The 27,295-nt window shown below is 40.2% G+C and overlaps 1 protein-coding gene across 1 annotated transcript; it reads left to right on the top strand.

Annotated features, from left to right (window-relative positions):
- Nucleotides 1-17,088: 17,088 nt before the first annotated feature.
- On the top strand, nucleotides 17,089-17,998 carry LOC148870330 (Ribosomal protein L11 family protein). Its single transcript, XM_088969102.1, has one exon. It carries the CDS (start codon nucleotides 17,228-17,230, stop codon nucleotides 17,726-17,728), a length of 501 nt encoding a protein of 166 aa, XP_088825228.1. The 5' UTR covers nucleotides 17,089-17,227; the 3' UTR covers nucleotides 17,729-17,998.
- The last annotated feature ends 9,297 nt before the right edge of the window (nucleotides 17,999-27,295 follow it).

The following is a 27,295-nucleotide window of genomic DNA, read 5'->3' as shown; positions in this document are numbered from 1 at the left end:
ATAAACGTAAAGTTTATACATATAAACAATAATTTTTATTTTTCATACAAAAAATTTAGAATTATAAAAATTATTTGTTATTATGCATATAATAAAAATTATTTGTATATGCTTGTGTGCATGAATGTATGTACATATATAAGTTCACTTAGGCTTGCGAACCTCATGAATCAAGCTTCATCGGGCTCGAGCATGACTTAAAGCTCAATTTTGACCGAGCTTAATCTATCCCTTATTTGTGGATAAGTTGGGGGATTGGTTAATGGGAAAATTAACCAACTTTTGGGCCAATATTGGGTGATGCTCTTTGGACTAGACTATTAAATGGATGGTTTAAGCCAAGCATGTTGCTTTTTGTAGGCAAAATCTTCAAAGCCCTTTGGTTAGGGATAGGGGTGGGCACAAGTTGAGCCTTTCACGAGCTATTCGAACTTGGCTCAGTTTAAATTGAGTTTTGAGCTGAATTCAATCTTGATATATAGGCTCGTTTGCTAATTGGGCCTAGTGAAACTCGGCTCGTGAGGCTCACAATCCTATTATTAAATAAATAATTTTTATTATATATACATAAATACATACATACATATATAATAAATAATTTTATTATATATAATAATATTTTTATTAATATAATATTTTTATCTTTTATGTATAATTGTAAATAATTTTTATTATCATTTTTGTATATATAATATATATTAAATAATTTTTATAAATCTTAAATTTTTGTCTAAAAAATAAAAATAATAATTTTATACATATAATTTTTATTTTTCAAAAATAACTAGGCTTATAATCAAGCCAAGCTCGAACTTGCGAGCTATGAACCAAGCCGAACTTGAACTTGATACTATTCCTACCAGCCGATCTTGAATAGCCAAGTATTTGACTCAGGGCATGAATCCACCCCTAGCTAGGGAATTTGTGTGAGATGGAAGATTAGTAGGACAAGGTACAATTAAAAATCATAGCTAGGACGCAATGCACAATCTTTGTGGGCCTCACCATGGAGTGCCTCTACATCCTTTTCTAATGAAGGACAACTAGGGTGCTCACGGTTGGGTTAGGGTATATTTGAAACTAAACTGTTATGAGTGTTTATTTATTTATTTTTATTTTTGAAAACTTCCAAACTCAAACCAAGCTGAATCAAGTGATTAAGTATATATTCGGTTCCGTGTGCGCTTTTTGAGGGGTGCTTTCTCATTCAAATGTTTATCTGAAAATTGATGCTTTAAATATTTTTTGCTTTTTTTATTTGATTAGTTATTTTATAAGTGTTTCAAGTAACATCCTATAAAATTATTTTACGCCTCAGCTTAAAATGTGCCATATCAGTATTTCATTTCAAGAAATTCATAAATATTGGGACAAACGAGAAGTCAACATTTCCCCAAATGGGTGAACAACCTTAATGGGCCAAATGGGTGAACAACCTTAATTGCCACTCATTTGATAAATAAATGTACAACTACAATACTATCTATATGTATCATGTAATTTACACATGTATCGTGTAATTTACACGAGCTCCATCAATTGGCGCTCCATCAATTGTGGTCAAAAGAGGAGTGACTCACAAAGAGTTCAAATGGCACATGATAGTCAGCCAGCCAGCAACCATGGCCGACTTCCTCAAGCTCGCGGACAAGTTTATGAGAACAGAGGAAGAGATCAACCAGAGAAACGAAGGCGGGGTTGAAAAAATAAAAAGAGAAGGCGAGCCCTCCAACCCCGGTGACAGAAGAGGCCATAACCGAGAGGCGAAGCCAAGCTATCCGTCCCGAGCTCCCTTAGCAGTTCAGACGGATTACATGCCATTGAACAAAAGGCGGACCGAGATCCTGATGACGATCAAGGACGCCCCTTACGTAAAGTGGCCACATCGCCTGAAGAGCAACCCCAACGAGAGGAACAAAAATTTATATTGTAGTTTTCATAAAGACCACGGTCATAGCACCGAGCAATGTAATAATCTCCGCGACGAGATAGAAGGACTCATCCGTCGCGGGTAGTTAGGAAATTTTGTACATTATGACAATAGTAATAAAGCAGGTCGGCAAGGGGAACACGGGAAGGATGTCCCCGAGCCGAGCAACAGACCTGCCAAAACCTTGCAACGACCTCCCCCAGAAGAAAGGCCAGTCCGGGGAACCATCCACGTGATATTGGGCGGTTCGGTGGTGGCAGGATGCACTTCGGCGGCAGCAAGGACGTCTGTTCGCGAAGCAGCCCGAGAGGAGCAGAACCCTCCCAAGAGGCCGAAAAGGAAGAACCGATCTTTTTTACAGAAGACGATGCGCGAGGTGTTCATTACCCCCACGACGACGCGCTTGTCATAAAGCTAAGGATCAGCGACTTCGAAGTCCGGCACGTACTGGTAGACTCAGGAAGTTCGGCGGACATACTATTCAAATCGGTGTTCGACCAGTTGTAGTTGCAGAAAAGCGATTTGAAACCCACTCACACTCCTCTGGTAGGCTTTAGCGGAGAGGAAGTCAGGCCCTTGGGAAAAATAACAGTACCTGTGGAAGTCGGCACATGGCCGTGCACGGTAAGACTCAACCACGATTTCCTGGTGGTCGCGACCCCCTCCCCATACAACGCCATAATAGGGCGACCAATTACGCATATTCTGCGTGCAGTGGTCTCCACCTATTATCTGGCAATGAAGTTCCCCATGAACTTCGGTGTGGGTGTAGCACGGGGCGACCAACTTGAGTCCTGCAAATGCTATGTTGCCGCCCTGAAGGGAAAAACCAAGGCAGTCGACGATCTCGAACTAGAGCGACCTGCGGAGCAGGGCGAGGAATGAGCTTCGCCCACTGAGGAAACAGTTGCAGTCCCAGCCTCGGCTACAGATCCGACGCAAACACTACAAATCGGTGCCTCCGTCAACGAGCCTTTGCGAACTAAACTGGTGAGCTTCTTACTCCAAAATTTAGACATTTTTGCATGATCCGCGGCAGATATGCCCGGTATTGACCCCGACCTTATAACTCACAAGCTTAACACTGACCCTGTAATCAGACCCATTAGATAGAAGAAACGCAACTTAGCCCCGGAGCGCTGGAGGGCGGTCGACGAAGAAGTCGAAAAGCTCCTCACAGCGGACTTCATAGGGGAAGTTCATTACCCGAGCTGGGTAGCCAACCCGGTGCTAGTGAAAAAAGCCAACGGCAAGTGGCGCATGTGTGTCGACTACACCGACCTGAACCGAGCTTGCCCAAAAGACTGCTTCCCCCTGCAACGAATTGACCGCCTGGTGGATGCGACCTCGGGACACGAGCTGCTAAGCTTCTTGGATGCCTACTCAGGCTACAACCAGATTAAGATGGACCAGTCCGACCAAGAAAAAACCAGCTTCATTATCGAGTTCGGCCTGTACTGTTACAAGGTCATGCCCTTCGGGCTAAAGAATGCTGGTGCGACCTTTCAAAGACTTGTGAATAAACTTTTTCGGCATTTAATTGGCACAAAAATCGAATGTTATGTGGACGACATGGTCGTCAAAACACAGTTTTTGCGAGAATTAATAAAAGACTTGGATTCTGTCTTCCAAATTCTGCGTCAGTATAACATGAGACTAAACCCAAACAAGTGTGTCTTTGGTGTCACACCGGGTAAGTTCCTAGGGTACATTGTCAACCGGCGCGGCATTGAGGCCAACCCGGACAAAATAAAGGCCATCCTTCATATGAGACCACCTCGGAAAGTAAAAGAAGTTCAAAGGCTAAACGACCGCATAGCCGCTCTGAGCCGCTTCATGTCCAAGTCGGCAGACCGCTGCCTGCCTTTCTTCAAGGCAATCAAAGGCAAAGGGTTTGAATGGACCCGAGATTGCCAGCTCGCGTTCGACGAGCTAAAGACTTACCTCGCCACCGTACCAACCTTAGCCAGACCCGAGGAGGGCGAGGTCTTAGAACTGTACCTCTCGACGAGCGACGAAGTGGTCAGTTCGGTATTAGTAAAACAAGTAGATGGGGTCCAGCGACCCGTCTATTATGTTGGTAAAATTCTGCAGGGAGCAAAAACAAGGTACCCGCATATAGAAAAATTTGCCTACGCACTGGTGATATCAGCTCGGAAACTCCACCCGTACTTCCAAGCTCACACCGTCGTTGTCTTAACCGACAAAACCCTAAGACAAGTTTTGCTGAAGCCCGAGGTCTCCGGTAGGCTAACCAAATGGGCCATCGAACTCAGCGAGTACGATCTCCAGTACAAACCCCGAACCGCAATCAAGGCCCAAGCTTTGGCAGATTTTATCACCGAGTGTACTTTTAGCCACGAAGCCCTACAGGTCGAGCCCAAGGTCCCCAGTGCGGGCGAACCCGGAGCTCCTGAGCCAATAGAGTCTGAACCCCGTGAAGTAGCAGCCAGTGTGGCATCTCTCCTGGTCAGGCGAAACGCGAACTGGGATGAGGAAGCCTGGATCCTTCACGTGGATGGTTCCTCGAACCAGCAAGGCAGTGGGGCTGGAATAGTCTTATGGGGCCCGAGCGGCACAAAATTAGAATACGCACTACGCTTTGAGTTCGCTGCATCCAACAACGAGGCAGAGTACGAAGCACTGATAGCCGGGCTGAACCTAGCGCGAAAGGTAAAGGCAAAGCACTTGGTCATCTGTAGTGATTCCCTGCTCGTGGTCAACCAAGTTACAGGCGAATATGAAGCACGCGAGCTCTCCATGATCATATATTTGGCAAAAGTAAAAGAGGTCATGCTCAACTTCCAGTCACACTTCATCCGGCAAATCCCGAGGTCAGAGAACACTGAGGTCGACGCTCTGTCCCGGTTAGCCAGCACAAGTCACAACAACATGAGAACCGTGTACATAGAGGATTTACCTTGGCCTAGTATTCTCGGGGGGGCAGAGGAGGCCGCTCCAGTCCTCGAAGCAGAGCCGAGCTGGATTGACCCACTCGCGAGCTACTTGATGGATGGAACCCTCCCTGCAGAATGCAATGTAGCCAAGAGAGTGCAGCGCCAGGCTGCCAAATACGTCATAATAGACGAATGGTTATACCTACGGTCCTACACGCTCCCCTACTTGCGTTGCCTGCGACCTACCGAAGCCGAGTTCGTACTCCGCGACACTCATGAAGGCCTGTGCGGCGGACACTTGGGGGGCAGAGCACTCGCCCAAAAAGCACTTCGACAAGGATACTACTGGCCAACAATGAAGGCAGAAGCTGTCGAGCTCGTCAGAAAATGCGACAAGTGTCAGAAACACGCCAATCTCCACCATCAGCCTGCTTCCGACCTCAAATACCTCGCCAGCCCGTGGCCCTTTGCACAATGGGGCATCGACCTCTTGGGGCCATTCCCGCCAGCAACAGGTGGAAGAAAATTCCTAGTTGTTGCAGTAGATTATTTCACGAAGTGGATAGAAGCCGAACCTCTGGCAACTATTACGGCACGAAACATACAGAACTTCTTTTGGAAGAACATAATATGTCATTTCGGGTTACCTCGGATACTAATTTCTAACAACGGCAAACTGTTCAAGGATATCAAGTTCCAAGAGTGGTGCCAGAACATGGGGATTCGACAAAACTTCACATCAGTCATGCACTCACAGGCAAATGGTCAGACGGAAGTAGTGAACAGAGTCATCCTGTGCGGATTGAAAGTACGTCTGGATCGTGCTAAGGGATTGTGGGCCGAAGAGCTACCAAGTGTCTTGTGGGCTCACCGAACTACAGAAAAAACCGCCATGGGAGAAACCCCCTTCAACCTCACCTACGGCACTGAAGCAGTTATCCCGACGGAAATCGAAGTACCAACATTGCGACTAGAAACATACGGCGATCAGACAAACGGAGATGAGTTACGTACCAACCTTGACCTCTAGACGAGGTAAGGGACCTCGTGCACATCCGAACAGCGGCCTACCAGTAGCAGGTAGCTCGCTACTACAATGCCAGAGTAAAGCGACGAAGCTTCCGAGTCGGCGACCTGGTCCTTCGTAAGATTATGGTGCCCGAACCCGACGTGGGCAAACTTGGACCAAACTGGGAAGGGCCCTATAAAGTAAAGAGAGCACTCGGGGTGCATATGAACTCGAAACCTTGGCGGCAAAATAGGTCGCGGAAGTATAATAACCCGGACAAGTGGCATATTATCATTTCGACAAAGAATCATTTCGGGAAAAAGGAACAAGGGCAAAAAGATTTATCTATTCCGTTGCAAGAGACAGGAGTACATTGGCCATCAGAAGGCACTTCAAAAAAAAAAAAAGATTATCTTTACATGCCTGATGCTACTTCTTCGCCATCAGAAGGCACTTCAACAACACCCGATGGCCCTGCCTCTCCTTTAGAGTCCGGCTCGCCATTTGCAGCATTGGCCATCTCCTGAGTTATACGCGACGTGTATATGGCACTAACATCGAGGTCGGGGTACGTGTTCTGGATCATCCACCGGCTCAGCTTGAACCCCCTTCTGTAAGAATCCACCATCAGATCGTCAAAACGCGGAGAGGCAATATAGTCTTCAACAACCTTCTTCTTGGCGTCTTCAATAACTTGGGAAAAAATCTGTGTCTTCTCCCTAATGTCCTCCTGAAGATATTCGACTTGATGCTGCAAGTCCAACTTCAAATCCGCCATGTGTTTGACGACTACCCCCATGGCCTTGGCATCACGCTGAGATACCGTCTGCCTGGCCATGGCAACGCGAGCAGCTTCTTCGGCAGCATAAGCGGCCGCCTCAGCGGCTCGGGTATTCACCTCGGCGGCACGGAAAGCCTCTTCAGCAGCATGGGCGGCAGCCTCAATAGCTCGCGCCTGTCGCGAGCTCCTCTCCACTTGGGCGCTAAGGCGTGAATTGAAGAATTCACCTACCAAAAGAAACAAGTGAGCAACAACAGCAAAAGCGGTAGAAAGTGAAGGCAGACGAAATCTGACTTACCACCATAGCGTGTGTTACAACACGACAGGCTACCTGATTCAAAGGAAGATTGGTCCACGCCGCGATCTCCTCGGGGAAAGTAGCCTCCCTACTCTTCTGAAGAGCATAGTTTGGTGTCAACACGCTCCTGAACTCCCCTTGAGCTCCCGAGCCCGAGGGCCCAGCTTGCGTATGTTCGGACCCAGAGTGAATAGGAGCACTGGAGTATGCAGGAGCACCCGTATGAGTAGTCTCAGCGTAAGGCGCCCCGGTGGTTTCATACATCGGCGGAGTCACCTCGGGCTCCCTCGGCAGATCCTCCGGCATGTGGCCTGGAAATTGAGGCTCCTCATCCGGGGGCAGCTCGATACGAGTTTGCTTGGCGACCCGCTTCCTCATCTTCATGCCCTGGAACAGGCGCCCCCCACGAGTGCTCTCTGCATCCATAACAACTATAGAAACGAGTTCGACATCAGAAAAAATGAAGGAAAAAAGCAAGCAAGAAATCGTAGAACTAGAAACCTACCTGAACTCAGGCCGGCCGCAATCAGCTTGGCCTCCGTCAAGTACTCATGACACTTTAAACCTTGTCGTGCCCATTGCCGGAGGCCCTTCACCGTCTCTTTGTCGAGAGTGACACCAGAATCAGGAGCAGCCTCACCCCACCCGATCTGAAAGGGCCATCCTTGCGCACTTCGCACGCCGAAGTAGTCTCGCTTCCATGCCGGGACCTTATTAGGAAGATTGTGCAAAAGCTTAAAGCCTGGGCGAGGAGAAAGGTAATACGCCCGTCTTCCCCCAGGAAGAGAACCCGCTTGTCTCTTAAGCATCAAGATGGAGGAGAATATCTCCAAGTCTAAAGGGAAATTCTGCTCGTAGAAAAGGGAGACTGTCCCCACTAGGTTCCAAATAGAGTTCGGGTGAAGCTGGCCAATGGTAACGCCAAAGTGGTTTATGACTTCGACTAAAAGGGGGTGGAAAGGCAGTTGCAGCCCCGCGGCGATCTGCTCTCGAAAAATCACGATCTCGTCAGGACTGTGTTCCCAAGGAAAACTACCCGAGGGAATGAAATATGTATACCCCCCAGGCAGATTGTAAGACATGAGTATAGATTGGAGCCCCTCGGGCGTCATGGTTGAGGGACCAAACCTATCTAGCATCCGACCTCGGCGAGAGGTAGACGCCAAACTACCCGAAGCAGCTCGGCCTACGGGTTCATAGTCATCCTCAAGTTCCACCTCGGGATCACTAAGGCAGTCGAGGGATACGGCTCGGTTTGTAGAACCTACATCAGTCCTACTTGAAGAGTCGTCTGAGCTATCAAAGCTAGACATCGAGGAAAATAGGTGGATTCAAGAAGGTACTCACCGGAAGAAAGTTTTGAAGGCTCCGGAGACGGGAACAAGCCAAAAAACCTTGGAGGCTAAGTAACCAGCCTAGACGCGAGCTGAAAAAACTTGGACGCGAGCTGAAAAACTTGGACGCGAGCTGAAAAGTTGGACGCGAGCTCAATAGGCAAACCGCAGAAGTGAGAAATCGACTGGGGTCCCCCACTATTTATAGCTACAGTAACCAAAAACCGACCGTGCAAATCAAAGACGATCCGACAGCCCACATTCGCGCTGACAGCATGTCCCCTGAGGTCGAGACGTGATTGGCGCACGTCTTTCCGAAAAGAGAGAAACGTCAGCGCACGTCTTTTGAAACCGACGTCGCGCCGGCGCACGTCTTTCTGAAACTGACTATGCCGCACATCCCCCTGCAACTGACAAAAACCGCCAGCGCACGTCCCTTTAGAATGACGGAGGCGCGCTTTCTTCAAATTTAAATGACCCATTATCACGTCCTAACGGCGCGAATTTTTTAAATTTAAAACGCGCGTTGTCACGACCATCAACATTTACGAGCAGTAGGCACGTTTCCCACTTCTCGGAACTGAAGAACCCTGGCAAATGCAACTCGCGCAGTCAAGATTCGAAGGACGGCACAAATCCACTTACCACCTTGCAAAACTCCCCGCACTAGGGCAAGACCCTTGGCGCGAGGAGTGGGGGGCAAATGATGAAGGATGATTTGGCCCGACCTCACAGTTATGCGACACGTGGCAAAAGCAACAGCTCGACACAAAAGCAAGCCTAAGGCGTTTTCACCAGGGGGAGAAACCAGCGGACCGAACTCCCTACTAGGGGCCCGAACTCACCCTTGGCCCCAAACTGGGACATACCTCGCCGAACTGACCTACCTGGTAACAGCTCGGGATACACCTCGCCGAACTGGCCTGCCTTGTAACAGCCTGGGATACCCCTCGCCGAACTGACCTACCTGGTAACAGCTCGGGATACACCTCACCGAACTGGTATGCTCTGTAACAGCCCGGGATACCCCTCGCCGAACTGACCTACCTGGTAACAGCTCGGGATACACCTCGCCAAACTGGCCTGCCCTATACATACCTCCGAACTCAAGACTTCGCCTCGCTCACTACTCCACATCACCTTCAGGGCACCAAAACCAAACAAATCGTACTATGCCTGATACTGAGGAAGTTCGTTCCCGAGGGCGCCGCACCTGACTGACTTGGGATATGATGCTTGACGGCCGCCTGCCACCACCACCTAACACCGTCATTTCCAGTTAGAGAGGCGGTTAGGTAGTGACGGTTCTGTCCCAGCAGAAAGGACGACGGCCGAATTGGCAGACGTAAGGGTAATCATACCCGACCTGACAAGGGCCTCGGAGCGAGTGTGCAAAGTGATTATAAGAGCCCCTTGCCCCTAACGAACAAGGTATGTGAACTTTGCGCCATATATTCTACACTTTGCCTTTGAGAGATTACTGACTTGAGTTTCGGAGTTATCACACCGGATTTTCCCCAGAGTTCTCTCATTTTTTCCGTTTCAGGCTCCCAAACGCTCTAGCTCAAAGACGAATTCGTTAATAGCTAAGACTGACCGGATTGAGCTCCATAATGGTCCATCAAGAAAAGGGAGAGGGAACGTAAAAGAGCGCGATAGCGAAGGAAGAGTGGGATAACATTCTTCAAAAGCTAATGATATTGACGTAATGGCGTATTATTTTGTGTTTGTATTCCAAAGTCCAATTACTCTCACTCAAATTCAACTAATCCTATAACCCAATACCGATCTTCTCAAAACCATTTATTTCGTGTTACTGTTTTGTAAATCGAAAAGAAGTTAAAGCAATCGCTGTCCACTTTCGTGTCACTAGGAAAAATAAAAAAGAATTGACTGGGTTTAATGGTAATTACACTACGTTGATGTGATACAAGAATAATAGAGAGAACGTAAAGTTAAAGGAAAGTTCATTGAAATTTTGTTAACAACATTTCTTATTTTCTTTCCCCAATGTTTTCTGTTTCTTTCTTTATTCTTATTTAGTGTAAAACTGTCAACCCGGCCCCCCAAAACAGGCCGGTAAGCAGGTGTTCTTCCGGATTTGGCCCAGCAAGTGCGGTAGCAAGGGTTTGGAACGGGTCAGGTCCACGGAAACGTTTCTTTTGTTCCTGGGACTGGGAGGCAAATTAAAGAGTAGTTGTTTTTCTGTTCTGGGAACGCCAGAAGCGTTCCATATCTAAGCCCAAGCGTTGCCTGATTGACCGGCCTAGAACTGGACCTGGAAATGACACATTAAATGATGATGCATTCAGGCCGAAAACAAAGCCTTTTTTTAATAAAAAGCATAAAGTGCCCACGTCTGAAACCCAATTATGTGGCTCACCGGTGAAAATAAAAAACCTAAAATGAAGAAGAAAGGAAAGGAAGCGATGTTTGAAGTCTCAACTCTCAACTCACTTTGTGTGAAGTGAAGTTTCAAGTTTGTACTCGGAAAATGGGAGATGTGAGAATGGATTGGGTTGCAATAATACCCCTCATCGATAATGACTAGCTAGATAGGGATCTAACTGATGCATTCATGTGGTTTAGGTGTAAGTATTTAGTTTTGTTCTTTTACCCCAATAATAACGTACTCATCCCAAAAGGACTCCTTGAGCTTATCCTATCTTATCCTCCTTTGGGCGACTAATTTGGCTGTCACTGCAACCAAAAAACCAAAAATGGAGAAACGTACGTTAGAAAAGACATCCAGAACTTTTGTCTAAGTTGTTAGGTTGTCCTTTATTGTAGTATCAACTATCAAGGAATGTAGAATATGAAAACCCAAATCAAATAAATACCCAAGATATTCACCAAACTTAAAGTATATATATAGCTATGAGCGTCCAAGATTTTTCATTGAATAAAGTTTTACAAAATAATGGTAATTGGTGTTTTTGATTCATTTTTGGTTATACTTATATCCCACAGCAGATTGTAGAAATAGCTAAAGTGTCAAAGATGTGCTCGAATGATGATGAAGATAGGCTTGTTTTGACTTTGGAGAGAATTCTAATGGCGATTTCTCTCTTTTCATTCTTTAACTTGGTGCCTCATTATAACAGATAATACTTGCGTGGTTTGGTTGAAGTATGTAAGCAAATCGGATCTTCCTTCTTCATAATCATATTGCCTCAAATTCTCGTTGTTGTGGGCAGCAATAGTGTTGAATACCTTAACCGTTTGTCCTCAAATTGTATTAATGGCAAACAGGTTGTGGACTCGTTATGGTAATTTATTGTTCAATATCCCCATAATACAACCTCAACACATTTATGATAGAACTAAATTGTGGTGGAATGTTGCTGTAAAGGATTCTCAACTCGACCTTGTTAGATATTATCACCATCTTAATGTAAAGGAAATCACTATCATTTATGGTAAGCCATATATTTCTGATATGATCTCTTGTTTGTTCTTAACATACTTTAAAGCCCATTCGGTTCACACGAATAGGGGCCTGGTGGGATAATGATCATTCCCTCCTCCTCCCTTGAAAATGAGATCCATTACAGTTGATTTTAATTCCAATTTTGAGTCCCGTCTGAATCAAACAGATGGAAGGGATAAACCATTCCCATTTTGATTTTGATTTAGATTTCAATTTCAATTCTAGCTGAGTATTAAATACACTCTTAATATCCCCAATAAACCTATTAAGAGAAATAAGGTTACATATATGGGTGTTTTGCAAAATCGATTCTTGTGATATTCCATTCAAATTGAATGTTGGTGGGGCTTATCACGGAAGCCTAGGGGTAAGTGGAGGAGGTGGTGTGGTGAGAAATAATTTTACTGTATTTTGTTTTTCTTTTCAAAGCTCCCATGGTTAAGGTATGTCTTTGCCGAATTCTTAGCTCTTTGGGATGATCATCGTTTATGTTACAATTAGGACTGTCAATGGACCGGGTATTGGTGTAACTTAGGCTGGTCCAGTATGAGTCCATTACAGATGGATCAGGTCCAATCCAATCCAATGAATATTTTGGACCATTCTGGACTGGTCCAATTCATTGATTAGACCATTCAATCAGTTCAAATTAGTTTTGGTTTAGATTGAGTCTCACGGAAACTTGATCCATTGATACTCATACTCATATCTTCTATCAATGGACTGGTTATTGATTCAACCCAAGCCAGTCCAATATAAATCTATTATAGATCGAACAAGTCCGATCCAATCCAATAATTATAGATTATTACAGTAATTTAATAAATATATAATTAGTGATTATAATTAATAATTATTGTTATTATAAATATTGTTAATAACTAGATATTTACTTTAATTTTACTTTAAATTAAAATTATAAATATTGTTATTAATAAATTTACTAATTATTGCACTGTTATTAATTACTATAATTTAATAATTACTGATAACTACAGCAATTTAATAAATATAAAATTAGGGATTATAATTAATAATTACTGTTATTATAAATATTTTTAATAACTAGATATTTACTTTAAAATTATAAATACTATTATTAAAAAATACTGTTATAAATTACTAATTATTACAGTAGTTTAAATTTAATAAATATATAATTAGTGGTTATAATTAATAATTACTGTTATTATAAATATTGTTAATAAATAGATATTTACTTTAATTTTATTTTAAATTAAAATTATAAATACTGTTAATAAATTTAGTAATTATTGTTATATTAAAAATAATTAAAAATGTTATTAAAAGTATTGTTATTGATTATTAATAAAGTATTATAATTACTATTACTAATAAATACTATTAATTTAATTTAATTTTGGTAATTATTAATTTAATGAATTTTGTTAATAAATCCTATTCATAAATTTAATATTTACTTTTATATTGAAAATAACTAAATAATATTACTAAAACTACCATTAATGATTATTTAATTAAATAGTATAATTACTTAATATTATTGATGAATGTTGTTAATAACGTTCTGACAACTGATGGTTCAACCATCCAATTCGAACGGATGGACCGTTCTAACAACAAAAATTACAAGCAAAAAATTATGAACCCATTCTAGCCACTGGTTTTTGGGTCGACTATTCGATCATCTGGTTCGAACGGATAGTCCGTTCTGACAACAAAAATTATAGGCAAAAAATAGAGTTTGTGCGGTCCATTAAATAATATTATATGTATTATGTCATTCAAGCATATGACTCATATGACCCAAAAATGGAACTGTTCTAACCACTGGTTTTTGAGTCAACAGTTCGGCTGTTCGATTTGAACGAATGACCCATTCTAACAACAAAAAATTAAAAAGCAAAAACTTACGAAACCCATAAAACAGAAATAACTATTTTATGGAATATTTATCATGAACAAAAGATTCCATAATCCACAAACCCAGTATTTTTCTTTTTTTTTTTTTTTCTTTAAGGCTGCAAACCCAGAAAATTATGTTTCACGTCTTCATAGATTACTACTAGAAATATTTAAAGGTAACTAACATTTCTACTACATTATTATGTGGAAGAGAAGTTTTTGAAAATAAGGTTGGTTGGGCATACGGCTTCATACATTTCTCCCCACTGCACAGAACACATGGCTTATCTGATTTATAACAACCATTTAATAAACGTTCTGAATTGCCCACAGCCACGGGATCCTCATAAAGGCCAAACAATGCTAGTCTGGACCTCTTGCTGGATTAGAGTAGTTCACTCCCAAGCCCAGCCCAAATACCAATATTTCCCCATAAAGCCCAGGCCAACTATATATACATATGGATCTGGATTATAGTACAGTGGTAAAACCTTGTAGTTTTTCACAAATTGGCTCTATTCCATCTCTTTTACAGTGATTTGAGTTTTGTTTTTCCAATCCTTATAATTTGTTTTGTTTGATTTGATATAAATAATAAATTGCAAGGGAAATAATATCTTTCCTGGTACTTATGTTTTTTTATTTTTCATGTAAAATTCATTATTAACAAGGGTATTTTTGTCCCATTCAAGTATTAGTGAATTCCCCCCCCCTCCAGATGGGAAAGTTATTTATCTACCTTTCACATAAATATAAAAAAAGAACAAAAGATTTCTTGGTCAATAGCAATCAAAATCCCATTGACCAACTTCCCCCCCCCCCGGGGAATTCAAAAAATTAACACCCCCTTAAAGTAATGAAATATCTCTTAGGGGGAGTGAATGGCCATTCTTTTGAAAAGGGAAAATGTCATTCCACCAGGGATGGGAATAAGATTCCAATTCTTTCCATTCAAACTGTTGAAATTGAAATGGGCCATTCTGATTTTGATTCCTTATTATGTACATAGAAAATTCATTTTTTTGTTTGGTAGAAACCAAGTTCCTCTCTCGTGTTGTATACATTATATTCACATATATTAAATTTCTGATTGGTAAAAGAGTAATAGATAGAAAATTAGAAGTGTTATAAACATTTGATTGTAATAGTTGTATATTTCCTTTTTTTTTTCTTTTTTGTATTACTGTTTAGTTTTGGTGCTGGTTATGAAAGTTAATATGATTATATAATATTTTTGTATTCTTTACCATTTACTTAGAGGTAATTCTCTTACAGTATAAAAATCAAAAGGGTAAAATATAAAAACCTCTCCTGAAGTTTCTGACAATCATAAAGATCTCCTTTGAGGTTTCACTTTCATAAAACTCCCCCTGTTGTTTGAAAAATCATGCATTTACTTTTCTTCCATCTTTGTTCAGTAATGAAGACTTCAAAGTTATGATATTACCCTTATCTTATTAGGGAAATGTTTCAATATAATTTAAAATACTAGATTTGCCCTTGTAAAGATTCTAAACTTCATTAGACCTAATGTTTTATAGAATAAAATTACTTTATTCTTTTCCATCTAACTCAAAGATCTATTTTAATTAAAAGTGAAAAATTCTTTTGGGGGGTATTTTAGTATATTTTCATGTAAATTGATAGATTTAAGAGTAAAATGAATATGCATTAGACTATCTTTTTCTGTCAATGACAATAAAAGGAGGAGGGGGGGGGGGGGTTGCAATACTAGAATAGGGTTTTTGTGAAAATGAAACCATAGGTTAATTTTTGGGCCTTAATATCATAAAAAATAATAATTTTATAAATAAGTTAATTTTTTTTAAATATATCAAGTAAGGGCAAAAACATTGTTCATCTTTTTTCTCCTCCAAACCACTTATGACCACCACGACATGCCTCTACTACACCAATGACTACTGCCAATTTGTTGACGTGGAGTCGCTTTGAATCATTTTTCCTCTGGAACAAAAATGGTAGAGGCGCTAGGAGGGGAAGAGAAATGGGGCTTTTTCTGAGAGCCGTTTGTATTTGTTAACTTCTCGTGGGACAAGTGTTGTGTCCGGCCCTGAGCCACTTTTGAATCGATGAGCGATCGTAGATCTGCCCGGTTGATACGGTTACAGGATCGGTCATAATCTCAAGAGAGATGGGGCCTCGAAAATCCTCTGAGTTCAGGCAACTAGGCACCTCCGAGTTGTATCTTGCTTCCACTCTGTTGGTGCGTCTACCGTTCATGGCATCGAACATCACGACATAGCAATAGCTCATAAACCCCACTAGACTGATTAGGAGCAACGCCTTCCAGTCATCCCCATCCAAACTCTCCAAATCAATCTCCTCGTCCAAGAATTTGATCTCGTCATTGCACTTGTTCTAGCTTCGGATTTGGAGATGGTCGAGAACACGCCTGAGATTATTGGGGTTGGGCGAATCCCTGCTCTTAAATTGATTTAGAATCGAAAGAGCACTCCTGGCGGCGAGTACGTCATCTGGGTCGACATCAAATTTTGCCTTGTGCGCCTGCTTGACTACTAATTCGACCAATTCCCTCACTTCTATCGGGACGTTTATGGAGTCCAAAGGAAGAATGTCGAGCGCCGTAGCGATGGCTCGGATCAAAACGCGAAACTCAGTCGAGATGCATTTGCACTTCATCAGAACCCATAGCCGAACACCTTCACGGGTGCAGTCTTCTAAAGAATACCTTAACTTTTGTAAGGCGATATGGAGCTCGAAGAAGCATAAAACGACTGGATACGGAAGAGATGATCGACAACGGTCCCAAACTTCTTCAAAGAAGATGAGGAGAAGTCCAATTTGGTGAATCACTTATCGCGCATATCGCGTATGGATAACGACTACCTTCAACTGATAATAGTTGATTTCACGAGAGAGACTAATGAGATCACGGAGAAGGGTTACCGACAAGACATATTCGTAAGGATGAATAGCTGAAGAAGGGCCATCGAAGCCACAGCGGCACTGGTGGATGATAATCATTGAGATTCGCGAGCTGGAGGGCGAAAGTGGTTTAGAGGAAGAAGAAAATAAACAGCATTTTTATTTTTTAAGATAGTTTTTAAAAGTTAATCAATTTTAAAAATTTTATTAAATGAATTATTTGTATTAATATTAAAGCCCAAAAGTTATAAGCTATAATCTTTTGCTAAAAACCTCCCTATTTTGCCCAAAATAAAAATAAACAAACGTACAAAATCTTTAGTTTAAATCGTACGCTTTCTGAAAATTTAGTTTTGGCCATGGGACTCCGAAACGTCCGAAATTTCCGCGATTTATGGTATTTATATGATAAAAACCTCATACTGGTTTTGTTTTGTAAGCGTAGGATTGGAATCACATGGATAAATGATATCGACCATTTGCTGCATTAAATGTCATTGACACCAATCCGACGGTCAAAAAGTTCACAGTTCCTCTTCCATATGTGGATACATAATATTGGGTTTCGTCAGGGACAAAATTGATGGTAATGGTAAGTCACTTTGGTAACCCCTAAGTTGTGCAAAACCCTAAGATTATAAAAACCCTAGTCCCTTACCATCGTTTATTTCTCGCGGCGCTCCACTTCTCGTCTTCCTCTCATTTCCCTCCATCTGGTGCCGGAACCCTAAGTTCTATCTCTGTAAATTCAGCCATGCCTCCCAAGTTCGACCCCACCCAGGTCGTCGACGTCTACGTCCGCGTCACTGGCGGTGAGGTCGGTGCCGCAAGTTCTCTTGCTCCGAAGATCGGGCCACTCGGTCTCTCTCCCAAGAAGATCGGAGAAGATATTGCCAAGGAGACCGCCAAGGAATGGAAGGGTCTTAGGGTTACTGTGAAGCTCACCGTGCAGAACAGACAGGCGAAGGTCTCGGTTGTGCCGTCGGCCGCCGCCCTTGTTATCAAAGCCCTCAAAGAGCCTGAACGCGATCGTAAGAAGACTAAGAATATTAAGCATACAGGCAACATCTCTCTCGATGATGTTATTGAGATTGCAAAGATTATGAGGCCGAGATCCATGGCGAAAGACTTGGCGGGAACGGTGAAGGAGATATTGGGCACGTGCGTTTCCGTTGGATGCACGGTCGATGGTAAGAATCCGAAGGATCTGCAGCAGGAAATTACTGATGGCGATGTTGATATCCCCCAAGATTGAAACGCTTGAGATAAGGACTGCTGATTCACTACATTTTGTTCTCCCCCGGCCTCCATTTTTCTTTCACTTATTTACTTCCGAATTTTAGAGAGCTTTACTTTTCCATTTCCTCTCTTATCTTTTTCTTTTGTCTCCGTTTCATGAGTTCAAGAACAAGTGGGGATATATTTGAAGAATTCGTTCGTTAGTTCTTAGATGTCTCCGGAGATGTAAGCTTGTTGTTTAGGGCTTGGATAATATCATGGAACATAATTCCCTTTGCATTTTCAATTCGGTTTTTATATCTCTTTTCAGTGCTTTATATTCAAGTTTTTGCTTACTAGCTCTTTCTGTGTGGATTTTAGTTTAATGTTGGCATATAGAAATCAAATGCTTTGTCTACTTCTCTTTCATAGAGTAGCTTCATTGCTGAATTACGCTCGGGAACTGGGATTAAACTTCTCATAATATTAGTTAATCAGTTGAGTGTATTGCTTTTGATTGCTGGCAAGGTGTAGTAGTTGCCCATCACTGCGTTACATGGATAACATTATTTGCTGCATTTGGGAGATTGTATTTGATATTGAACTTGTCTTTTATGTCCGCTTTTCATAGTTGCAGGGTGACACAATTTAGCAAGCGCAAAAGAAATTCTTAGGAAACATTCATATCACATTCTGGCTGCATATACGAGTGTTACAGATGATCTGATAAGGAAAGTGTATTAGTTGAATTGGCAAGCCCTTTTAAGACTTTTGTTACTGGTGTGTCTATTGGACCTTTTGAAATCTCCTATTATTTTTGGAAAGCTATTTTTTATCCATCATTCCATTGACAGAAGAACATTGACGGCATTTCTTATTGTTATAGTTGATTGTTGCTTTCAACATTACTGACTAGATTGACATGCTTCAACTTCATTGCAGTAGTATAATATTAACATTTCTTACCTGTCTACAAGTGGTTAGTGATGTCGCATAGTAATTTAGAAATTGATGAGTCCCCTTGCTGAAATGCAGGTTTCCTATTAAAGTGATTGTTTGATTGATCACATTGATTAGGTTGGGCTCATAAGACCTGAATTATTTAAAGTTCAAATTCATTGATTCATTGTGGGTATATACTCCATAGGTTCGTAATTTTCTGGGATCTGATGATGGTTGCAGGTTTACGATCCAAAATCTTGCACATTTGGTTGGAAGTGCTACGCAAATGACGAATGGACCATTTGAAACCATTTGAAATCTCCTATTCTTTTCCATAGTCTGTGCTTGGTTTTATAAAGAATAAGAGAAACAGAAAGATGAAATTCCTTGGACAACTTTCCCTCAACTTCTCCTGTTTCTTTCTTATTTCCCTTCAAACCAATAGCTAAAGTGTTAACGGGTTCAGTGATATATTCTAGAATAGATACAAACTAGAAAGCAATCGCTGATCTGTCTGATATAGAGAAGATTGTTCCTTGTAGGGATGAGCATGTGTCTATTCTCTTTGGTTCAAGGCAGAACCTTGAACCTTGTAGGGGTTAGTTCCAGATTTTTGGTACAAGAACCTACCCTTTTAAGATCGTTTTCAAAGTCTGTTCTGACTTTTGTTGTTTTAAAGTATGCTCCAGGGCAACCTATTCTTTGAAAAAATATGTTACATAGATGTATATAGTGTGTACTATGTATAACTTTGTTACCATTAACTGTTATGTTTTTTTATCAATACTAACTGTTATGTTATGTTTATAGCAGATGCTTAGAATATGTATTCTTGAGTGTAATATAGTATTATATATTGGTTCTTAAATTGTGTTAATACAACTTTAAAACATTATTAACATGTCATAGCAACATTCAGAATTATCGATATATTCACTAGAAATAATTGAATGGAAGTTATTTTAAAACCTTATATATGTTTATTAATTGAATCAGTTTGATCTATATATAAATTATCATTATATATACTGTAAAACTTGTCATTGTAATTTAAATTTTTGTAAATGTCGACTTTATTGATTTACATTATTTATTATGCACAGATATTAAATTAAGCAAAAGTTATCAATTCACTTAATTGACTCAATGTTTTAGTCAGACTGATCTTTGAAACCATGAATACTTTGGGTGCATTTCTTCGCATATTCAAATTATTTTGGAATTTGTTTGAGGGGTGGCTCTGTTGATTAGTTAGCTGATTCATTTCATCTTAGATGGAGATTCGATTCCCCGAACCGACTTTTTGGTGAGTGGGGTTATTAGTGGTGTGTATCACCAAATGAAAAAAAAATATTTTGGATTTACTTGAAGTAGTTTCAGTTCTAAGGTTGGTTAATTTCTGTTCCAGCAAAGCACGTTCTACTAAGCGAAGTTAGGTTTGGAATCTTTGGATTAATGGCTGTTTCTCTGAGTACTGATTTGTTACCATCAAATTTCTCCCAATTCTGTCCCAACAGGCCACTTCAGCCTCACATTGGGAATATTTCCCTTGAACACACAAGACATTGGATTGGATCAATCCAGTCCGAAATAATTTATATTGGATTGTGTTGGATTAAACCAATATCTGGTCTATTGATATAATATAAGAATATAGGTGTCAATGGACCGGATTTGAGTTGAAATCAAGGTTCAAAATATCGATATGCCCGATATGCCCATATTGGCGTTATGGGTGTTTTGATATTCGTTTTTTTATCTTTTATTTTTTATTTTTTTTTCAAAACTGGTTCAGGGGAGCCGGTCTAGGACCTCTCCATCCCCTGAATCGGTCAGACCCCGATACACCCACTGTAGGGGCATATGGGAAGGATCCCAGAATGACATGTATTGGCCAATACGGGCTAATACGTAACGATACTTTAAACCTTGGTTGAAACCAATCTAAATTAAAATGAATTGGAACAGATTTGGATGGTTTAGACATTGAATTGGACCGGCCAAAAATATTTTAAAATATCTCTTGGATTTGGTCCATTGTAACGGATTCACATCGGACTGGATCGGATTCTACCAAATCCAGTCCAAATGACATCCATACTTGGGAAAGGTGACTGTAATGACTTGTTGCTAGCTCACATCTAAACTCGTTGAATGCAGTTATTCTAGTTCTATGTTGGTTTTACTCTTCTATTTATGCATTCTTCCTAAGTTTATTTTTACTCGCCCTAATGGCTTTTGCTTGAAAGAAGCCGAGATGTTAACACGTATGATTTGAGGGCAATATCTTCCAATATTGCCTTTAACCCTTTCGCTTTAAAGTCATCCGCTGTTATATTGATGGAATTCCATGGATAATTTTGCTGATTTTCATACTGGTTAGTTGTTCATATCAAGAATTAGAACATTCTTATGCATATTGTAGTAGGCTTACCGCTTACCGCTTACGCTTGGGGCCGAGTTGGAGTTTTCAACATGATATATATTTATATATATATATATTTTGGATTAGGCAATGAATACCCAATTCAGAGTTGACAGAGTCGCAAGTTCACAACCCAAGAGTACTGCAACCGCATGCGTTGTCTTTGGCTAATTGGTTTGTTGAGAAACTTTATAGAACAAAGGTGATGAATGGTAATGTTGGAAGCCTGTAATGGGTAGGCATCTATCATAAGGCCGCAATGGTAGTGGAAAGGAGAAAGTGAAAATGTTACAATAGGATAATACGGTGGTTTGATATATCCATCACTATATGTTCTCCACCGGACGTTTGGGTTTTCTCTCTGGAAGATATCAATTTGCGGATCCATTCCTACTTTCACTCCTTTTATCTGGACGGAGATGCCAATTTCATCATCGAGTTTCCTGATCACGGGAATTAGTATTCGCCTAGGCGTTGGTTCACCGACTGCAGGAACCTCATAAAGCATTCTCCTGTAAGCTCAGTCTCCTTGGAACCAATAACATGCAACTTTGTTTTGTATTTCTTAGCTTATGACTTTGTTCTAGGGTTAGGGGTGTCGCAATCTATCAAAATCGGGTTGGACTTGTCTATTAGTAGTCCAAAATACTTATTAGGCTGGATTAGACCTGTTTCATCTGTAATAGATTTATATTGGATCGGGTTGGATTCAATCAATATCTGGTTCATTGACAGAATATGAGAGTGTGGGTGTCATTGGATGGAGTTTGAGTTTGGCTCAATCTAAATTAAAACTAATTTGAATATATTGGACTGTCCAAACATTGAATTGAACCAGTCCAGAATGGTCTAAAGTATTTATTAGATTGGATGGGACCTGTTTCATCTATAAAAACATATTGGACTGGGTTTGGTTGAATTGGTCCATTGACAGCCCTACCGGGAATCATTCTCCAAACTTTTTAATTCCTTATGTTCTGGGTGACATGTGTGGACTTATACTTTGAGATGTTCAATGGAATGTAACCTCAGTGCTGTCTAGGTAGAATTTATTGTACAAAATTAAGAAGTGCTGCACATTTTGGTGAGGAAAAACTGAGGCGCCCATTATATAAAAAATCGCGAGAGCTAAGAGAATGCCTAAGGCTACATTTGGTTGCAGTGTAATTTTATTTGTACTAGTACAAATGTGTGGTTGTGCAAATGGAAAAAAATATAAATTCTAGTTTAATTTTGTATTAGATTTTTATTTTTATTTTCTTTCATGTCATATTTTATTTCATTTATATTGGATCTAACAAAATAAGGTAAATTTTGAAATAAAAATAAATCAAAATTTGCACCCAAAATATAAAATCAACAAACATAATTTGTTTGAAAGATAGAGACAATGGCTAAAATGTATATAAACATAGGGATTCTTGATTATTTAGAAGAGAAGATATGACAACCACATTATCTCAGGTTTTCTCCTTCCCCATATCTAAGGTTGTCAATAGATCGGTTTTGGATTGGATCCAATCTGATCCAAACCTTATCAAATTGGATTTGGATGGTCCATTATATTTATTGGATTGGGCTAATCCAAATAAGTTGGTCCATGTTCTTATTGGTCTAAATTGGACCTAAACGAAATTTTCAATAATCCGATCATGAGGCCAAACACTTGTCCAATTTGAAATTGATCAAAACCGAAGTCAACACAAAATCACTTTTATGAAAGTACTTTTACGAAAGTACTTTTATAAAAACAATTTTACGTAGAGTATTTTTATGAAATCACTTTTTTAATAATACTTTTATACAAAAGCACTATTATAAAATCATTTTTACAAAAATATTTTTATAAAAACACTTTTATAAAAGTACATTTATAAAAACAATTTTATGAAATGAAAGTACTTTTATAAAAATACTTTTATACAACACTTTTACATATCTAGTTTCCATTCGCCTTTTGGTCAATGTATATGCGTAAAGGAGAATATACAAGGCATGCTTCAGACAATAAACAATGCTCCCGTATTGGGATGTTGCTAATTGAGTTTTGTTAGCACTGCTCCTATCATCGTCATTCTCTCCTTGAAGCACAGTCAAGTTATATTCTCCCTTGAGTTCCTTGCGTTGATTAAAGGTGTACTTTTTGCTCTAGACTCGAGTAAAGCCTAATTGGCTTTGTGAAGCAAGCTAGGCGTTTGGGTAGCAAAGTATCTGAGTGGTAGGTGATTTTTTAATGAAATGGTGCTTGCGATTGATTAGTGTATTTGAATATTTTGCATCCAATGTATACATAGTAGTGATGTTCATGATATTGATTCTTTGCATCTAGTCTCATTGTTAGCCAAGGAACGAAACTAGCAGTAGAGACAAGGTGAAGGAGCCGTGTGGCTCCAGCTCAGGACTGTACTGGGCTGGGGTTCGTTCAGAGTTCCTTTGTCCAGGATTAAGTTTTTGCAAATAGAAAGTCGTGGATGAATGTAAGCCGCACATAGATATTTTGTGGCAATCCACTGAAATCATGGCTCCTGAGACTTAAACATCCACCAAACAAAACTGACGACTGGAAATCGAAGACGTCTCTCTTTTTTCTACATTCTCTCCTCACATTCACATATTTAATATTTTGGGAGATTAGGCAACAACCTGTTGCTAGAAGCCAATCAGTTGATTATTTTAGGAGTATCTTCTTGTAATTTAGGTACAAGAGGCAGTGTCCGCTGTCCACGTGGAGGGTGTAGTTGATTATTTTTGTCATTTAACTGATTACGATGTCTTTGTCTCTTCCAATTTGAAGACTACTAAATACTAATATATATGAGTTGCCCTTGAATCTGAGTTTCTCCAAGACTCCAACCCCATATCTTACTCATTGTGTCTGAATTCTGAATTCCCCACTTGGAAGTGGAAGAATCCATAGAAAAATTCAACAACTAGTATTGAAAGCTCCGTTTCTAACTCTGTGTCGAAGCAGGGGAAGAGAGGGAAACCCATTCTGTACTTCTGTTGTTGACCTAACGCTGCAAGAATGAAGCAGATGAGGTGTTTGCGCTATTGGATTGAGGTTGCGCCTGCCCTTGTCATTTCTCCCCGAAAGCCATCTAATTCTCCAGCACTGGAGACGATTACAGAAGAGGGAATACAAGAATATGAAGACGATTCATAACATTGATTGCGTTAACCTTCCATTTCGTTTAGCTGCTATATGGGGTTTAGGCACAGAAACTAGTTACTGCAGACTGGGTTGCCAACTTATGGATTTGTCGGGTTGTTATGGTTGTTTCTTAGGGTGGGATTTTAATTTCGTTTGTATGTGTGATTTCTGGGGAAGGGCTACCCCCAGCCCTGTGTAGCCTCTTTTCTTCTTTACCAAAAATAATTGGCCACACCATATACATACTGTGTAACAAATGTTAATTAGGTAGGTGTTTGGCATGGTAAAAGGTGCTGGGAACATTTTCATAAAAATGGTATTGGGCATGTGAAGTTGTAAATATTGTTTTGGTTGGAACGGTGCTGTTACATATGCTGTTATTTTTAGAAAATAATACTGATTTAGTTTGGTACTAGTGCTGGCAGCAATAATATTTACAATTTTTTTTTCCTGAAAAACAGTATCAAATAAAAGGGTGTGGTTTGAAGCACAATTTTCTCGAATATGGTACTTATATGGCACCATTTTTTAAAAAATGGCATCAATGCCAAACATCGCCTAGAATTTTCTCTGATTTAATCTCTCTCACTCCTCTGAAAATTCAGAGCTTACTGATGCTCTCCTTAAAATAAAATTCCAATCCAATGTGGCATTCAGTTTACAAACCTTCTCCAACGCGTAAGGACGACTTATTCTTACTTCTTACTGTGGAAATTGGCGTAAAGGAGTACTCATCTTGGCAAATTTCCCTTTGCCACTGGGGGTGGGGGGTAGGCTCAAAGCCTCAAACAATCAAAACCGACATTAGAAGTGTAACGGATCAGATGTACCTATCGACTATAACATTTGAATTTGACTTGAAAACTGATCGGATCTATAAACTGTATGTTAGAATTTCAATTCATTGCAGTTCTTGGTTTTTGAATTTCACTCTACTGTATGTTTGGAGTATTTTTTTCTAATGAAAAAAAGATTACGTATTTGACAACATTGCTTAATTCAAAACGAGTTTTTGCCAATATAAAGACAAAATCACCCTCTATTGTGTATAATCAGAAAAAACACGTATAAATACCATTTTATTTATTGCCAATAAATTGCCGTCCATAATGTTCTCACACATGATCTAACTGACTGCAAACCACATTTACTCCGTATAATTCAAGTCTTTCTTTTTATAGATGATGATTTTAAAGACAATATAAAGCTAGTTTTAAGTTTTAACATAAAAAATAAGAATTAAACTTTGTAATGTCTTGATTTGCTGCACAAATCTTTGTTGGAGGCGTTTGATTTAAAACAAACAATAATAAAAGAAGAAAAAAAAAAACTAAAAGAGATTGGAGTGTTGGGACTTAATATTTGATCAATTTTGGATATTAGAAAATTAAATGAGCAAAAATAAAGATGAAAAATAATTAACGCTTTTTGAAAATTTATTGTCCATGTTCAACCTTAGTTTGATGTTCAAGCATGTTTACCGTGAAGCGCTTTATGAAAATCCAAAAAGCTAGAACCCACCAGCTGCTTTTTCTAATGCACTTTTTCGGTGGAGAAGGCTTGTTTGTTGTTTTTTCACTAAGCACATTTTGGGCTGCTTTTGGCTTCTAAAACGCAGTAAGCAGTAGAAGCGTTTATGTTAAGTTGCACCAAATGTGGCCTATGGCCTAAGTTTGTGCAGTCATATGCAGAGGAAGCTTAAATCTCAAGATTAATTCTACTTCATTTTTCCTTTGAAAGTTGTATTGCTGATGACCATTGTTTGGGGAGTCGAAAAATTCCAGTTTAGGGTAAATTTACACTTTATTTCATTTTTGCTTGTGTTTGGCAACACTACATTTATGCATTAACAAATGACAGAAAATAGATTTTTCAATGCATATTTACATTGATAATAAGGTATAAAAATGCATCAATAAAAAATACGTAAATTTGCATTCAAGTAGGATTTTGATTAAAAAAAGGCATATGCTTTATTGGAATTTGTATTTGCATTCATCAGGGGCGGAGCCAGGGGAGCCATGGCCCCCCTATAGTTCAGAAACTCCCCACTGAAAAACAGCTTTCCATGGAAATTTTTTCCTCTCCCCATTCTCCATCTCAATGGTTGCCCCCCCTCCATGGGCCCATCCATACTACATTTATGTTTTGGCCCCCCTTATAACAATTTCCTGGCTCCGCCCCTGGCATCCATTACAATTAAAAGTCTGTTTGGTAAGAAGGTAAAATTGCTAGTGCAAAGCTAACCCAACTTTGCAATTTATATGAATCATTTTACACTCTACATATGTGCATTTACACTTATTTGCATCGTTTCCAAATGCAACCTTAGGTTATGTTTGGTGTCATTATCACTTCTTGCAATATTGGGGATTGGTCGATACAAATTTTTTAGAGGATATTTTTATTTTTACAACAAATGTTTCGAAGTAATCAATATAACATTTGGTACTTGATGGTGCACGATCTGACAATTCCCTATTAATGAGGTCGACAAGCCGAACTGTAAGAAAGTGTTAGAGTACTCGAGATGCTTTATCCGGAGTAGGCATTCCAATGCTTAAGTCAATGATGAGAGCAAAAATAGTGCAATGAACTTAGACTCTAATTAGCAAGGTAAGTGCACAATCATGCATACCTTCTATAGGTAAAGGAGGTGCCTTTATATAGGCATTGATCTCACGTAGCGCGTTTGAGATATCTGAGGGAACGTGGCTTATCGGCCGGTCATCTTCAGAGATGGTTCTAACGGATGGTCATAAGGCTTATCTAATTATCTCCGATGTGGGAAGCACGGGCTTGACTATATTGCCCAGGTCACGTGATCCTAGAGGAATTGGAGACAATAAGTCGCACGTAGTGAAAGTCAATCACCACCTCTAACTTCGGTTAGGTCGGAAAGTACTCAATAGCAGATCGGCCTTCTTGCCGAGGCGCCTAGTTTGCTTCGTCGAGGTGTGTATGCTTCATAAGGCTATGCCCTCCTTAACCCTAGCCAAGGTGATGTTGGGCACTTAACCAATCTCTCAAGGCGTCCAAGGTGTGTCCGATGTGGTGTTGAGGTGGTTCTGATTGACATGATAAGG

The sequence above is a fragment of the Nelumbo lutea genome, chromosome 2, assembly GCF_056320005.1.
Source record: "Nelumbo lutea isolate HS-2025 chromosome 2, American lotus-T2T, whole genome shotgun sequence".
NCBI classification, from domain to species: Eukaryota; Viridiplantae; Streptophyta; class Magnoliopsida; order Proteales; family Nelumbonaceae; genus Nelumbo; species Nelumbo lutea.
The sequence above is the reverse complement of the archived record's forward strand: the minus strand, read 5'-3'. Positions and strand labels throughout refer to the sequence as shown.